At 36.1% G+C, this 15,987-nt stretch overlaps 1 protein-coding gene across 1 annotated transcript in view; it reads left to right on the forward strand.

The window, feature by feature from the left end:
- The window catches only part of Hprt1 (hypoxanthine phosphoribosyltransferase 1), a 39,086-nt gene extending 23,413 nt beyond the window's left edge, over window positions 1–15,673 (forward strand). The window contains exons 6-9 of the mRNA XM_047537136.1: window positions 2,009–2,091; window positions 14,039–14,085; window positions 14,253–14,329; window positions 15,035–15,673. Coding sequence (XP_047393092.1) covers window positions 2,009–2,091; window positions 14,039–14,085; window positions 14,253–14,329; window positions 15,035–15,082 — 255 coding nt within the window. The 3' untranslated portion in view covers window positions 15,083–15,673. The remainder of the gene's footprint in view (window positions 1–2,008; window positions 2,092–14,038; window positions 14,086–14,252; window positions 14,330–15,034) is intronic.
- The last annotated feature ends 314 nt before the right edge of the window (window positions 15,674–15,987 follow it).

Below are 15,987 nucleotides of genomic sequence, written 5' to 3' on the forward strand. Positions count from 1 at the left end.
GTTAAGCAGTTTCCTAAGGTTATCAGTAATAAATGAAATTTCATATCATCACTTTCCAAAACATGATCCTAATACACAAAAGCATCAGCCAGGAACCTACTGAATCAAAACTCTTGTGATGAGGCCCAGCAAGCTATGCTTTAACAAGTCTTCAGGTGATTCCGGTACATGCTAAGGTTTAAGAACCTCACCTTCTCCTTAAGGCCTTCCCTGGCCATCCTGTATAAAAATCTCATGTTTCCACCTCCTTGATTTATTATCATGCAATACTTTTTCCCCTGATCACTTATCACTGTTTATAACAACTTGTCTGTACCCCTCTTTATGTTTGTCTCTGGTCTCCCTATTCAAATCTTTCTGCCTTACTGAATTCTGAAAACTTCTAAAGTGTTTGTTTATAATCATGCCTCGTCCTCAGACCCTATTCACCCTTTCTTTAGTCTTTAGACTGAATTCTTTGGAGTTTTTCAGTGTGGCCTTGATATATATTATCAACCTCATTCTCCAGCATATTCCTTTCATTTCTCTGTACTTGTCACTGTTTCCTAGAGCTTCTACCACCATTTTTCTGCCCTTTAACAGTTTAAGAATTTTTTCATTTGCCCACAAAGAAACTCAATCTCCTTAGCTATCATTTCCCATTGTCCCCATTCCCGTCCCTTAGCAATCTGATGATCTATGTTCTGTCTTGAAGATTGGCATAGCCTGGCTATTTCATATTAATGAACTCTCAAAATATGTGACTTTTGTTTCTGGGTTCTTTCACTTAGCTCAGCCCTTTCATGGTTCATCCATGTTATGGAATATCAGTAGTCATTCCTTTTCAGAGGTATGACAACTGGAAATGTTGATACATATTCTCATGTATATATTTATATACTTCCCAAGTACAGGTTAGCTGGGTCTTCTGCTCAGGGTCTCATCAGGTTGAATCAAGATGTTTGTCTCACCTGTGATTCGTGCTCTTCCAAGTTCATTCAGGTTGTTGACAGAATTTAGTTTCTTGTAATTGTAGGACTGAGGGACCATTTTTTTCTGAGCTACCTCCCCAGCCCTTTTTATTTTTTATTTTGAGATAGCCTCTCACTAAATTGCTTTGGGCCTTGCCAAGTTGCTGAGCCTGGCCTCAAACTTGGAATCCTCCTGCATCACCCTCCTAAGTCACTGGTATTACAGGCATATGCCACCACACCCAGCAAAAAAATGTTCAGCTTTTTTTGTTCTTTTTAGATATACATGACAGTAGAGTGTATTTTGACATATTATACCTACATGGAGTATAACTTATCCTAATTTGAATCCCATTCATGTGGTTGTATATGATGTGGAGTTTTACTGGTGGTATATTCATATATGAACATAGGGAAGTTATGTCCATTTCATTCTACTGTCTTTCCTATTCCTGTTCCGCTCCCTTCCCTTCATTCCCCTTTGTCTAATCCATTGAACTTCTATTCTTCCCTCCCCCTTTATTGTGTGTTAGCATCGCATATCAGAGAGAACAAAAAATCTCCTTTTGATAAATACCTCAAGTTCTCTTTAACGTAAAGTCATTCTGTATAGTAAAACCTTATTAATTTGAATACTTTTAAAGATTGTACATAGCAGTGTTTCTCAAAGTGGACTATTAACTATCAGACAATTGGGAAGGAATCCCTATCATGAATTTATGAAGAAAAACCTAAAATACCTTTTATAAAAGATGCCATCATAACTTTCTAATGAAGCATGCATGTATGTATTATATTTGCTGTCATTGATCTCTTTGTGCCTAGATAATCCAGTATTGGAATTCCCACTACTTTCTGAGGGCTAAATGATTTACAGATTCTAGATTATCCTAGTGTGTGAATTTTGGTGAGGATTATTGCACTGAAGAAAAATGACATTATGCCATGGGGAAGTACTGGAACATCAGGGTTCTGGTATTTTGTGTTTCAACAATGACTTTAATTTAAAACTATCCTGGTCTTATTTGCCATTTAAATGTCTTTTCTTTTTTTAAAAGGATATAATTGACACTGGCAAAACAATGCAGACTTTGCTTTCCTTGGTCAAGCAGCATAATCCAAAGATGGTTAAGGTTGCAAGGTATGTATGGCATTTTGAAATAGAGTCTTTTCTTCATTTGGAGGATTGACTACTTCTTTCTCTGGATAAAGGTTCTCAGTTGTCATTTTCTCTTCAAAATGCAATGTAATCCCAAATAAGACTCAGAAAACATCCTTTGTAAATAATTTTGTTATGTGTTAATAAAATCCTTCATTATGTTCACCTCTTGCCTAATACAGTTATCCCTCAGTATTAATAGGGATTAAATCCAGGACCTCCAATAACAAAATCCACCTAAGTTCCTTATATAAAATGGCATAGTATATGCATGGTACCTATGCACATCCTTCTATATACTTTAAAGATTTTCTATAGAAAGATCCCTCATATTCATGGATAGGCAGAATTAATACTTTTAAAATGGCCATACTGCCTAAAGCAACATACAGATTCAATGCAATCCCAATCAAAATACCAATGTCACTCTTCACAGAACCAGAAAGAAAAGCAGTCTTAAAATGAAAAGACTCAGAATAGCCAAAGCAATTTTAAGCCAAAAAAAGCAGTGCTGAAGGCATCCCAATGCCTGACTTCAAATTATACTACAGAATTATAGTACTGGGTAACTCTTAGAAGAAAACATAGGGTCAACACTCCAGTTTATAGGCATAGCCAACAACTTTCTCAATAGGACCCTTAAGTCTCAGGAAATACTGCCAAGAGCTAATAAATGGGATGGCATCAAATTAGAAAGCTTCTGCACAGCAAAGGAAACAATTAGAATGTGAAAAGAGAACTTACAGAATGGGAGAAAATCTAACTACTTTTCTGATACAGGTTTAATATCTAGAATATCTAAAGAACTCAAAAAAACTTTATACCAGCTGGGTTGAGTGGCAGACATCTATAATCCTTGTGACTAGGGAGGCTGAGATAGGACGATCACAAGCTCAAAGCCAGCTTTAGCAACTTAGCGAGACCCTATCTCAAAATAAAAATAAATAAATAAATAAAAAGGGCCGGGGATATGGCTAAGTGCTTAAGCACTCCTATGTTCAGTCCCTGGTACCAAAAACAAACAAACAAAACCCCAAAATTTTACACCAAAAAAGCAAATAATCTAATCAATAAATGGGCAAATGAATTGAACAGACACTTCTCAAAAGAACTACAAATGGCCAGCAAATATATGAAAAAATGTTCAACATCATTAGCAGTTAGAAAGTACATAGCAAAACTATACTAAGATTTCCTCTCTCATCAGTTCAAATGGCATTCATCAAGAATGCAAATAATAATAAATGCTAGAGAGGATGTGGAGAAAAAGGAACACTTTTACACTGTTCTTGTGATTGTAAATTAGTTCAACCACTATGGAAATCAGTATGGAGGCTCCTCAAAAGACTAGGCATGGAACCACCATATGACCCAGCTTTACAAAGTCAGAAGGTCAAGGGTTGTATATTTTCTCCCACGTGTGGAAGCTAGAGAAGAAAATGGAAAAGTGGTGGGGGTGGGTCTCATGAAAATCAAAGGAGGTTAGTAGAAGAAAGGGATGGGGGTAGGATGCAGGGAGGTGGGGAAAGTGCTGGGAGTGATATTGGCAAAATTATATTGTTATATTGTGTGCATGTATAAACATGTAACAGCAAATCCCATCGTGTGCAATTATAATGCATGGATAAAATGGAAGAAATAAAAATAAAACATTTCTAGATAATTTGTAATACCAAATACAAAGTGAATATTATATAAATAATTGGCTGAATTGTATAGGGGATATTGATGGAGGAAATCTGTGTATGTTCAGTACAGATGCAATTTTTTCAATTTTTTTGCTTTTATGGGTGAATTATAGTTGTACATAATAATTGGACTCATTTTGATATAATCATACATGCATAGAATTTAATTTACTGCATTTCAGTTCCCAGTGCTCCCCCTTTCCTCTTCTCCTCCCTCCCCCGTTCCCCTTCTTCTACTCCACTGATCTACCTTCCACTCATTTATATATATTTTAATTGGCACTTTATAGATATAGTTAAAGGTGGAATTCACTGTTGTATTTATATGTACAGATAGTGTAATCTTGTCAAATTCATTCTGTATTTCCTCCCTTTTCCCATCTTTCCTCTCTCCCCCTCAGTCTCTACTCTGTTCATCTTCCCTCTGTCTTTATAATATTCACCACACACACTCCCTCTTTCCCCCCCTTGTTTTGCTCTAGCTTCTGCATATGACAGAGAACATTCAACCCTTGATTTTCTGAGTCTGGCTTATTTCACTTAGCATGACATTCTCCAGTTCCATCCATTTACCGGCAGATGTCATAATTTCATTCTTCTTGGCTGAGTAAAACTCCATTGTGTATATAGACCACATTTTCTTAATCCATTCATCTATTGACAGGCACCTGGGTTGTTTCCATTTTGGCTATTGCAAGTTGCACTATTATAAACATTGTGGCTGTGTCACTATAGTATGCTGATTTTAATTCTTTTGGATAAATACTAAGGACTGGGATAACTGGATTATAGGGTCATTCCATTCCTAGTTTTTTGAGGACTCTCCATACTGCTTTCCAGAGTGATTGTATTAATTTTCAGACTCACAAACAATGTATGAGCATACCTTTTCCCCAACATCCTTGCCAGCATTTATTAATTTTATTCTTGATTGCCATTCTGACTAGGGTGAGATGAAATATCTGTTGCTTTGATTTGTAGTTCCCTGATTGCAAAGATATTCAACATTTTTTCATGTATTTGTTGACCATTTATGTTTTTTCTTCTGAGAAATTTGTTTAGGTTTTTTTATTTTGCCCATTTATTGATTGGGTTACTTGGGTTTTTTTTTTTATATCAAGGTTTTTTTTAGTTCTTTATAAATTCTGGATATTAATTCTGTCAGAAATATGCTAGAAAAGATTTTCTTCCATACCATAGGCTCTCTCTTCACTCTCTTAATCATTTACTTTGTTGTGCAGAAGCTTTTTAATTTGATAGCATCCCACTTATTGATTATTGGTTTTATTCCTTGAGCTTTAGGAGTCTTATTGAGGAAGTTGGTCCCTGTACCTATATGATGGAGTGTTGACCCTACATTTTCTTCTAATCATTGTATGGTTTCTGATCTAATTCCTGAGTCTTTGATCTGCTTTGATTTGACTTTTGTGCAGGTTGAGAGATGCAGATCTAGTTCCATATTTCTATATATGGATATACAGTTTTCCCAACACCATTGTTTAAAAGGCTGTCTATTTTCCAACATATATTTTTGGTACCTTTGTCAAGTTTCAGATGACTGTGACTATGAGGGTTTCTCTCTGTGTCTTCTGTTCTGTCCCACTAGTCTTCAAGTCTGTTTTGATGCCAATACTATGCTATTTTGTTCCTATATCTCTGTAGTATATTTGAGATCAGGTGTTTTATTTGTTTGTTTGGGGTTTTTTGGGCGGTGCTGGGGATTGAACCAAGGGCCTTGTGCTTGTGAGGCAAGCACTCTACCAACTGGTAGGTATTTTTTTAAAAAATGTTTTAGGGCTGGGGTTGTGGCTCAGTGGTAGAGCAGTTACCTAGCACATGTGAGGCACTGGGTTCAATTCTCAGCACCACATAAAAATAAATAAAATAAAGGTCCACCACAACTAAAAGAAATTTTTAAAAATTAAAAAAAATTTTAAAATTTGTTCTCTTTATACATTACAGTAGAATGCATTTTGACATATTATACATACATGGACTATAACTTCCCATTCCTGTGGTTGTACATGATGTGGAGTTACACTAGTTGTGTATTCATCTGTGAACATATTAAAGTTACATACAATTCATTCTATTATCTTTCCTGTTCCCATCCCCCATCCCATCCCTTGATTCCCCTTTGTATGATCCAATGAACTTCTATTCTTTCCTCCCCCTTATTGTGTGTGAGCATCCGCATATCAGAAAGAACATTTGGCCTTTGGTTTTTTGGGGGATTGACTTATTTCACTTAGTATGATAGTCTCCAATTCCATCCATTTTCCAGCAAATGCCATAATTTCATTCTTATTTATGGCTGAGTAATATTCCATTGTGTATACATATCACATTTTCTTTATCAATTCATCTGTTGACAGGCACCTAGGTTGGTTCCGTAACTTAGGTATTGTGAATGTAACTACTATAAATATTGATGTGACTGCATCACTGTTGTATGCTGATTTTAAGTCCTTTGGGTATAAGCTGAGGAGTGGGATAACTAGGTCAAATGGTGGCTCCATCCTAGTTTACTGAGGAATCTCAATACTGCTTTCCAGAGTGGTTGCACCAATTTGCAGTCCCACCAGCAATGTATGAGTGTTCCTTTTTCCCCACATTGAGATCAGGTATTGTGGTGCCTTCAGCATCACAATTGTGATTGCTCAAGATCGTTTTAGCTATTCTGGGTCTTTAATTTTTCCAAATGAATTTTAGGACTATTTTTTTTTGTTTGATATGTTGTAGTCATGTTATCATTTGTTTATAATAATTTCTTGATTTCTTTTTGATCCACTCCTCATTTAAAGGAGTATTTATTGTTCAGTCTCCATGTGTTCCTGTGGTTCTGTAATTTTTCTTACTGTTGATTTCTAGTTTCATTCCTTTTTTATCTGATAAGATGAATGGTATCAATTTTCTGGTATTTGCTAAGACTTACATTGTGACCTAGAATGTGATCTGTCTTTGAAAAGGTTCCGTGAGCTGCTGAGAAAGAAGTGAATTCAGTTGTCTGGGGGTGAAATATTCTGTAAATGTCTGTTAGGTCCTTCTGATTTATAGTATTATTTATTTCAGAAATATCTTTATTGATTTTATGTTTGGATGACCTGTTTATTGGTGATAGGGGTGTGTTGAAATCACCCAGTATTATTGTATTGATGTTTATCTGGGATTTAATGTCAAGTATTTTTTATGTAATTAGATGTACTGACATTTGGGGCATAAATATCTTTTAGCCTATGAATTCCTTTGCCTATGAGATGAGTCGCTTGAAATGGCATATAGTTGGATCTTGTTTTTTAATCCATTTTGTCAATCTGTATCTTTTAATTGGGAACTTGAGACAACTTACATTCCATGTTATTATGGATAAATGATTGTTATTTCCTGCCATTTTGATTAGTTTGCTACATTCTATTGTTTTTTATTCTCATTTAGTTGGTTGCTCCTCTAGTGATATTCATCTATTTGGGAGCTTTGGGGGTTGTTTTGGCGTTCCTCTGTGGGTAGCATATCATTAAGTATTTTTTTATAGTGCTGCCTTAGAGGTCATGAATTCTTTTAGTTTATCCTTATCATGGAATTTTTTTATTTCTACATCAATCTGAAAGATAGCTTTTCTAAATATAGCAATATTAACTGGCAATTGTTTTCTTTCAGAGCTTGGAATATCTCATTCCAAGCCCTCCTTGATTTTAGGGTCTGAGTTAACAAGTTAGAAGTGAGCCTTATTTGTTTGCAGCTTTTACTATTTTAATATTTCCTTATTTTCTATATTAGGCATTTGATTGTGTCTTTTTTGATCTTGTCTATTTGGGGTCCCATATGTCTCCTGTATGTGGACGTCTAATTTCTAAAGTGGGGAAATTTTTCTGCTATAATCTCACTGAAGGGGTTCTTAATGTCTTTAGCCATATTCTCTTCTGCCCCAATGACTCAGGTTTAGTCTCTTGATGTTGTCCCAGAATTCCATATTTTTTTCTTGATTGAATACAGAGTATTCAAGTTCATATACTCTTTTAGATCTGAAGTTCTGTTTTTGAGGCTCAAAGTTCTATTTTTTATGCAATCTATTTTATTAGTGATATTATGAAGTGAATTTTTAATTTGATTCATTATGTCTTTAATTTCCAGAAGTTCTGATTGGTTTCTTCTCAATATCTTTATCAAAATGATTTTTATATCCTGTATTTGCTCTCTTAATTCATTCCTTAGATCTTCTTTTAGTTCATTGAACATTTAACAATCGATGTTTCTTTATCTTTCTCTGCAATTTCATCCACTTCTCTTTCAGTGAGTTCCTTTGTTGGGGGACTGTGAATTTAGGGGCAGTTCTTTTGCCTATTTCCTCATATTTTCAGAGGTCTTGGAGTTGCACATAAAGTGCATGGATTCCTCTTCCTCTTTACATGTGTCTTTTTGTGTGTAGTTATCTTTTTTCTTTGGTTTAGAGAGTTTTCTCTCTTTTTTTCCTACATGTATGAGTAGATATCCAGGTGTGGGAATGAGATCCCCTTCTAGTTGTTCTACTTGGGACCTGATTGTTGGTTTAGGGTTTTTCTCTCCCCTATTCTATGTGTTGCAGTATTGTTGAGATGTGAGTTGGGCTAACTTGTCTGCAGAGTACAGTTTGCTGTTACTCTGCTGAGTTGTAAGTGTTGCTCATCAGCAGGATCTCTACTCTGTGAGCATGAAGTGCCCCGATCACTTTTCAACTCTCAGAGAAAGGGGGAGCAAGGACTAGCAAAAATGTTAAAAATGATGTGTAGCCTTAAAATAAATTTCCAGTGTCACTTTGACACCTATAACACTAATTACCATCTGTTGAGGAATGGTAGAGTTAGTATTTAACATTGACACCAACAATGAACAGCCATGAACTGGATCATACATTAATCAACAGGTGTCTACTATGTTGTACATTGTATTAATAATAACAACAGGAATGATGCATAAATTACATAAACTATATAATTCTATCAGATAATGGAATTGTAGTTCTTTAAGTGAAAAGAAAATATGATAGGAAGTTTACAGAAAGTTTGAAATATTTAAAAGTAAACAGAGGAGAAGTAGGAGGTAGGTAGCTGATGATGGCTTTAATGATGGAGGAGTAAAAAAATAACTAAAAGTAATAAAGTAAAGAGAGGAAGAGGGAACAGGAAAATTTATTAGTGAAGAAGTAATAAGGAACAAAACCCACTTACAAACAAACAAGTAAAAGATCAAAACAAACCCATTCAAAATTTTACCCCACCAAAGTCTAATCAAGGCTAAGTGATAAATAGATGAAAAAGAGAATAATTTAAATGCAAGAAAATTGTATGAATATATATATATATTTCAAACCTATCTGTGTAGTTATAACACACACACCCCTATATGTTTATATGTATATATATAGTCATACAGAATGGAAAAAAGTAAAAGAATAAAAAAGTCATTTTTTAAAAATAGGATAAAAATACAGTTAAAAATTGGAAAAAAGCAGAAAAGGAGGAAATATAAAAAGAATTCTGAATGAGGAAAGAAAAGGGTGTGTTTCCACTGAGGTGGTCAAAAATTTTGGCAGGGATGGATATTTTTCACTTATGCTAATGTGCAATTTTTAAATTTATTTTGGAGATGACCCTTAGGTCTAGGACTGTGTTGTTAAGTCCCACATCTTTGTATTTCTCCACAGCTGCCAGCTGTTTTTGCTAGGTGCCAAAGCTGGATGCAGTGGCTCTCAGCATCCTGTCCCCCAGTATAGAATGGGGGACAAACTGGGGAGTGCTGAAAACTGGTGTATTCCCATAATGGGGCTGGTGTAGAGTTCTAAATTGGAAGTTCAAGTAGCTGGAGATTGGTCTTGACCCACTCTTTGAACTCTGTGGGTGGGTATTTGAGATTTGGTCTACACTGTCTCTTGCTGGGCAGGTGCCAATCTCTGCTGGACCATCTGAGTCTCAGAGCCTCCCAGAATTTCCGCTTTTAGGGTGAGGAGTCTAAACCTTGACCAGCTTCAGATGTTCCATCTCCATGGTTGTGAAGACCTGGAGTGTAGGCCTGCCTGACTGCCACATTACTTAGCATCTGCCCGTATATTTGAGCAACAAAGGGAGCTCTCCTCAGTATCCCCAGCCTGTATTGCCCTAGGCACAGACCTCTGCACCTGTTTCAATCACACTGGTCCAGATAGAGTCTGGGCCTCACAGTGGGTGACTGGTAGGTCAGGCTGGCAACTTCATCTGTCCCAATCTCCAGCCTCTGCTCGATACCACATGGCCACTCAAAAATGGTTCCCGCTGCCATAGCACTAATTCCAGATGGACTAGCTGGCCCTCAGCCAATTGATTTTAATTACTTTTCACAATATCTTTCCCTACTATCTCTGGATTATTTAAGGTTAACTTTTCTCTATTTTACCGGTTCCCCCAGCCCATTTTATTTGCTACATTATTTTCTCTCTGCTTCTCCTTCCTTCCTTTCCCATCTGCAGTGAGCTGGCATGTCTCTAATGTATATTTCTTATGTTCGAAGTTTCCAACTTTCTGTATCTTTATGATTATTTTTCTGTCCAATGTTAAATTTCAGTTAATTCCCTTAGGAGGTGAAGAACATTCTTCTCACTGTTTAAATCTTGTGCTGAGGAACTGCTGGGAAATGCACCTTTCCTGCCATCTTTCACCCTCCTATTTTTTTTCAAATATTTTTGATGTGCTGTTGCTGAGTTTGTAGGGAACCCACATTTACAGAGGGCTGATTGTATTATTAACATTTGGCTTTTCAATATGCTAATTATATCAACTTGTCCTGAATAGCAAGGTAGAAGATTTGTTGCCTCCTTGCAAAATTTGGACCAAGAATCCCAAAGAGAAGTAAGGAAGTAGTAAGGAGTGGGCCCTGGAGATCTGGAACTTCTGAAATTGAGTGATATTTGCTGCATCTTGTTTTGGGTCCACAATGATATTTTACAGTTCTCTGTTTCATTTTTCTAAGCCACATCACTTCTTGGCCATATCTGTGCTGTTTGGCTTTTGCTTTTATAATTCCATGTCTATCCCTACTTTATAGTTTTCATCCTCCAACAATTCTGGGATAATGTTACTTCTGTTTTATAGATAAGGTGACTGAGGTGTAGGGAATTGCTCAGAGACACAGCTAGTAATCTGTAGAGGTGAGATTTAAAACCAGGACTGACACAGTTAAGGCTCTTACTACCTTAAATTGTACAGTTTGTTATTTTGTTTTTGTTTTGCAGTACTGGGGATTAAACCCAGGGGCTGTCTACATAGAACTGCATCCTAACATTTTTTTATTTTTTTATTTTGAAACAGAGTCTTGTTAAGTTTCCAAGGCCAGGGGTGGGGGGGAAGGGGAAAAATAACAAAATGAATCAAACAGCATTACCGTATGTAAATTTATGATTACACAAATGGCATGCTTTTACGCCATTTACAAACAGAGAAACAACATGTATCCCATTTGTTTATAATTAAAAAAAAAAGTTTCCAAGGCCAGCCTCAAACTTCTGATTCTCCTGCCTCAGGCTCCTACCACTTCCAGTCACCTTGAGTTTTTGTTAGAAGTAACATCTCTTGTTTTTTTGGAGGTGCAGTGTAGGTTGGTGGTGCTGAGGATAAAACCCAGGACCTTACACATACCAGGCAAAGGCTCTACCACCAAGCCACATTCCTCAACCCATTTTGGATTTTTTGTTAACTTATACAATTTCATTTTTAAATCTTCAACCAATGTGTGATTTTTGTGAAGGAGTCAGCTAGTGATCTATCTTTTATTTTTTTTCCTGAATGATTAACTTATTTTTATAAACCACTTTTAAAAAATCAACATATCTGTTGAGTGTCTAAATCAGAATAGGCCTACTAATGAGTCACATGCCAACAGTTTATCTTTAGAGGTTTTCTGATAACTGGTACAAGTATATGTCAGTGAATTTTTGTGTCGCTGGAGGTGTTATGTATTCAAAGAATACTTAGCTCATAGGTGGCCTACATCAGTGTTTCTCAACTTTTTTCTCTAATCCCTCTCCTACCATGAAATTTTATGACCACAGATATTTTGTATATCTGTTTAAGTTTTATATGCATATCTGTACTTTATGTAAAATGAGTAAGTATAAAGCTTATTCTTTTTATTCAGTACAGGAATAAGAATGACTAAACTTTATAACCTAAATTAAAAAGTATCAGTTAACTGATAAGGAGTATAAGCTGACATGTCCAGTATGGAAAATAGTTTGGCAGTTTTTTAAAAAACTAAACATGTAACTACTATAAGACCCCAGAAGGAGTACTGAGCATTTATCCGAGAGAAGTGAAAATTTATGTGTACATAAAAACCTGTACATGAATGTTCATAGCAGCAGCATCTGTGATAGGTAAATTGTCAAAATGAAAGGTAAATGGTTAAACAAATTGTAATGAACCCATACCATCATACTCAGCAACAAAAAGAAACCAACTCTTGATACGCAGAGTAACTAGATGAGCCTCAAAGAATTGTGCCAATAAAAACCAGTATCAAAGTTGCATATTATGATTCTGTTTACATAACCTTCTTGAAATGACAAAATTATAGAAATGGAGAACAGATTAGTGACTGACAGGCATTAGGGGGTACAAGAAGGGAGCCTTGTATGTTGCAAAGTACCTTGATTGTGGTAATGATTACATGAATCCACACACGATAAAATTGCCTTAAAACTTTACACAGATGGTGCCTATAAAACTGGTGAAATCTGGACAGGGTCGGTTTGTCCTGGTTGTAATAATCTACTGTAGTTAAAAAAAGATGTTAACAATGGAAGAAACTGAATCAAGATACTAGGGACCACCCTTGTGTATTTTTGCAACTTCCTATGAAAATAAAAATTCTGGAAAAACTATTAATATTTAACTTCATATTTGCTGAGTCATTTCAAGTATGACTTATTTATGTAAATTGTATCAAATCATATATACAGGTTAGCAATTTCTATAAATACCTAATAATAATAGCAGTGTAATAAAGTATTTTTTTTAAAAAAAATCACTCAAAACTGTTGTTTCCAGCAAGATTCAAACAATTAAAAATTTAATTACTTAAAAAATTTACTTTTGCCAGGTGTGGTGGCACACGCCTATAATCCCAGCAACTCAGGAGACTGAGGCAAGAGGATCACAAATTCAAAGCCAGCCTTAGCAACTTAGTGAGACCCTGACTCAAAATAAAAAATAAAAAGTGGGATAGTGACATAGCTTATTGGTAAGGTGCCCTGGTTTCAATCCCCGGTACCCCTCCCAAAAATTCTAAGATGGGTGTGGGTCTCAGCTACTTGGGATGCTGAGGCAAGAGGATGGGGAGTTCCAGACCAGCCTGGGAAACTTAGAACTTGTCTCAAAAATAAATAAACTAGAGCTGGGGAGATAGCTCAGTTGGTAGAGTGCTTGCCTTGCTGCAAGCACAAGGCCCTGGGTTCAATCCCCAGCACCACAAAAATAAATAAATAAATAAACAAACAAACTAACTAACTAACTAATTAGCTTCTACACTGGTGGTATAGCTCTGTGGTAGAGTGTATCCTTAGCATGAGCAAGGCCCTGGGCTCAATCCCCCGCACTGCCCTCTCCCTGCCCAGAATTGATTCCTTTAGCATGCTAGTTATTTTAAGCTTAAAGTTCCTCTTTGTAAGCCAAATATTAAGTCTTGATGAAAGACTCCCACACCCCCTTTTTTTCCCTTTGGTACCAAGAATTGAACCCAGGGGTGCTTAACCACTGAGCCACATTCCCACCCCTTTCTATGTTTTATTTTGAAAGTCTCACTAAGCTGCTTAAGGCCTCACTAAGTTGCTGAGGCTAGCTTTGAACTCTCGATCCTCCTGTCTCAGCCTCCTGATGTGGTGGGATTATAGGCATGTGGCCCCACACTTGGCTCTCTCACACCCTTTACATTTTATGGATTATACTTCCAAGGACTCTGGACCCAGAGCCCTTTTCATCTTGCTTATTGGCATTCCCGACACAGTCATCCTGCTGCTTAGCTGCCCTGCACTGGACACATGAGTGGTTAGGATACAACTCTCAGAACTGGCCATGAAGTGCCAGGTGGAGCTCTCCATTTCCTAGTCTGCTTTTGTGTATGTTAAAACTAACAGTATGCTAAATGCAAATGAAACACTATTTAGGAACATTAATGTCCTCTTTTTTAATGCCCTGTAGTCTTTCCATATGCCACATGTCACATTTTGTATTTAACAGCTTGCTGGTGAAAAGGACCCCTCGAAGTGTTGGATATCGGCCAGACTGTAAGTGGATTACTTTTTTATCAATCATTTAGCCATCTTTAACCTAAAAAAGTTGTACATGTAGTGACTTACTTTAGAGAAAATTTTTAGAGAAAGGAACATTTGCAAGCATTAAATTTGAAAATAATGTTTTTTGTATCTAAGTGATGAATTATGATTCTTTTTAGTTGTTGGATTTGAAATTCCGGACAAGTTTGTTGTTGGATATGCCCTTGACTATAATGAATACTTCAGGGACTTGAACGTAAGTAATGCTTCTTTTTCTCACTCTCATTTTTCAAAACCCACATAAAAATTCAGGAAAGAGAAGAATTGTTTTCTCCTTCCAGCACCTCGTAATTTGAACAGACTGATGGTTCCCATTAGTCACATAAAGCTGTAGTCAAGTACAGACGTCCTTCGAACTGGAACTTGGCCAGCCTAGGGTGACACTTCTTGCTGGCTGAAATAGTTGAACAGCTTTAATATACAATAACTGTCCCATGATTATTTCATATGATAAATGTAGTCATAAATAAGAAATAAATGATTGAGTTTAAGTCTTTTTTTCACTCTTCTTCAAATACCCTCCTCCACCTCTGGAGGCAGGAGTCCCATGGGTGTATTTGTGAATGTGGTTGAGAAAGATTTGGGAAGACTGCACTGAGGGCACTATCTGGAGCAGGTTTCTTGTCATCTTTTTCCACCACTTACTCTGGCCCCTATATACCTATAATACTTTGTTTTTCAATTACAAATTGAGACAAAAAAAAATAAAAGGAATGGGACAGACTACTGCTTTGTTTTCAAAAGACATTCTTCCTAAAAGTTACTGGCCTAAAGTACCATAGTACTACCTCTGTTTGTTTAGTAAGAACCCTGGCACAACCTGTAAGATATGCAAATGCTTTTCTTGCTTTTCACTTCAGAATACTTTTCTAATGTAAAGTTCTGAATTTTTATTTTATAGCATGTGTGTGTCATTAGTGAAACTGGGAAAGCAAAATACAAAGCCTAAGATGAGAGTTCAAGTTGAGTCTGGAAACGTCGGAAGTCCCATTGACATCGCCAGTAAAATTTTCAAATGTTCTAGTTCTGTGGCCATCTGCTTAGTAAAGCTTTTTGCATGAACCTTCTATCAATTTTATCTGTTTTGTATTTTAGAAATGTCAGTTGCTGCATTCCTGAACTTTTAATTTGCACTATGGGCTTATAGACTATCGGTTCCCTTTGGATGGATTGGTGTTTAACTTGTGAATGAAAAAAAACTCTTAAACTACACCACTATTAAACGAGAATATTGAAATTGTATCTGTAAGAAACATTGAAAGAGAAGATATATTAGTTTTTTAATTGGTATTTTAATTTTTATATATTCAGGAAAGAACAGAAGTGATTGAATATTGTTAATTATACTATCATATGTATATTAGAAAAGTAAGAAGCAGTTAGTTTTCACATCAATGACAGCATCTAAGAGGCTTTGTTCTGTCGAATAAACCTATGTCTCAGTAGTGTTGACTATCTCTTTCCACTTGTTCAGATTATTTCTGGTGAATCTTTGTCAACAGTTCCTTTTAAATGCAAATAAACGAATTCAAAAAATGTACCACTTTTTAATTTTTCAAGGATTGTCTTTAAGAGAACCTATACACACCTATCTTTTCTCTGCTGATTAACTTAGTATAGTTTTCTATTGGTTACCTTTTTGTTTCAGTTTTAGTAGCTAGTTTAATTGTAATCGTTCCCAAACAACAAATACTGATTATGATGGGAATGGGTTGGTGGAGCTAGCAGAGTTCCTACTGTCTTCAGGGACTAAATTTCAGACCCATGATGTACTTTACTACATTTAACTCTGCCAACAGAACATGGCTTTCTCTTGGAATTCCGAAGTTGTTCAGACTGTGATCTCAGCCACAT

This window comes from Sciurus carolinensis, chromosome X (assembly GCF_902686445.1).
Source record: "Sciurus carolinensis chromosome X, mSciCar1.2, whole genome shotgun sequence".
Taxonomy (NCBI): Eukaryota; Metazoa; Chordata; class Mammalia; order Rodentia; family Sciuridae; genus Sciurus; species Sciurus carolinensis.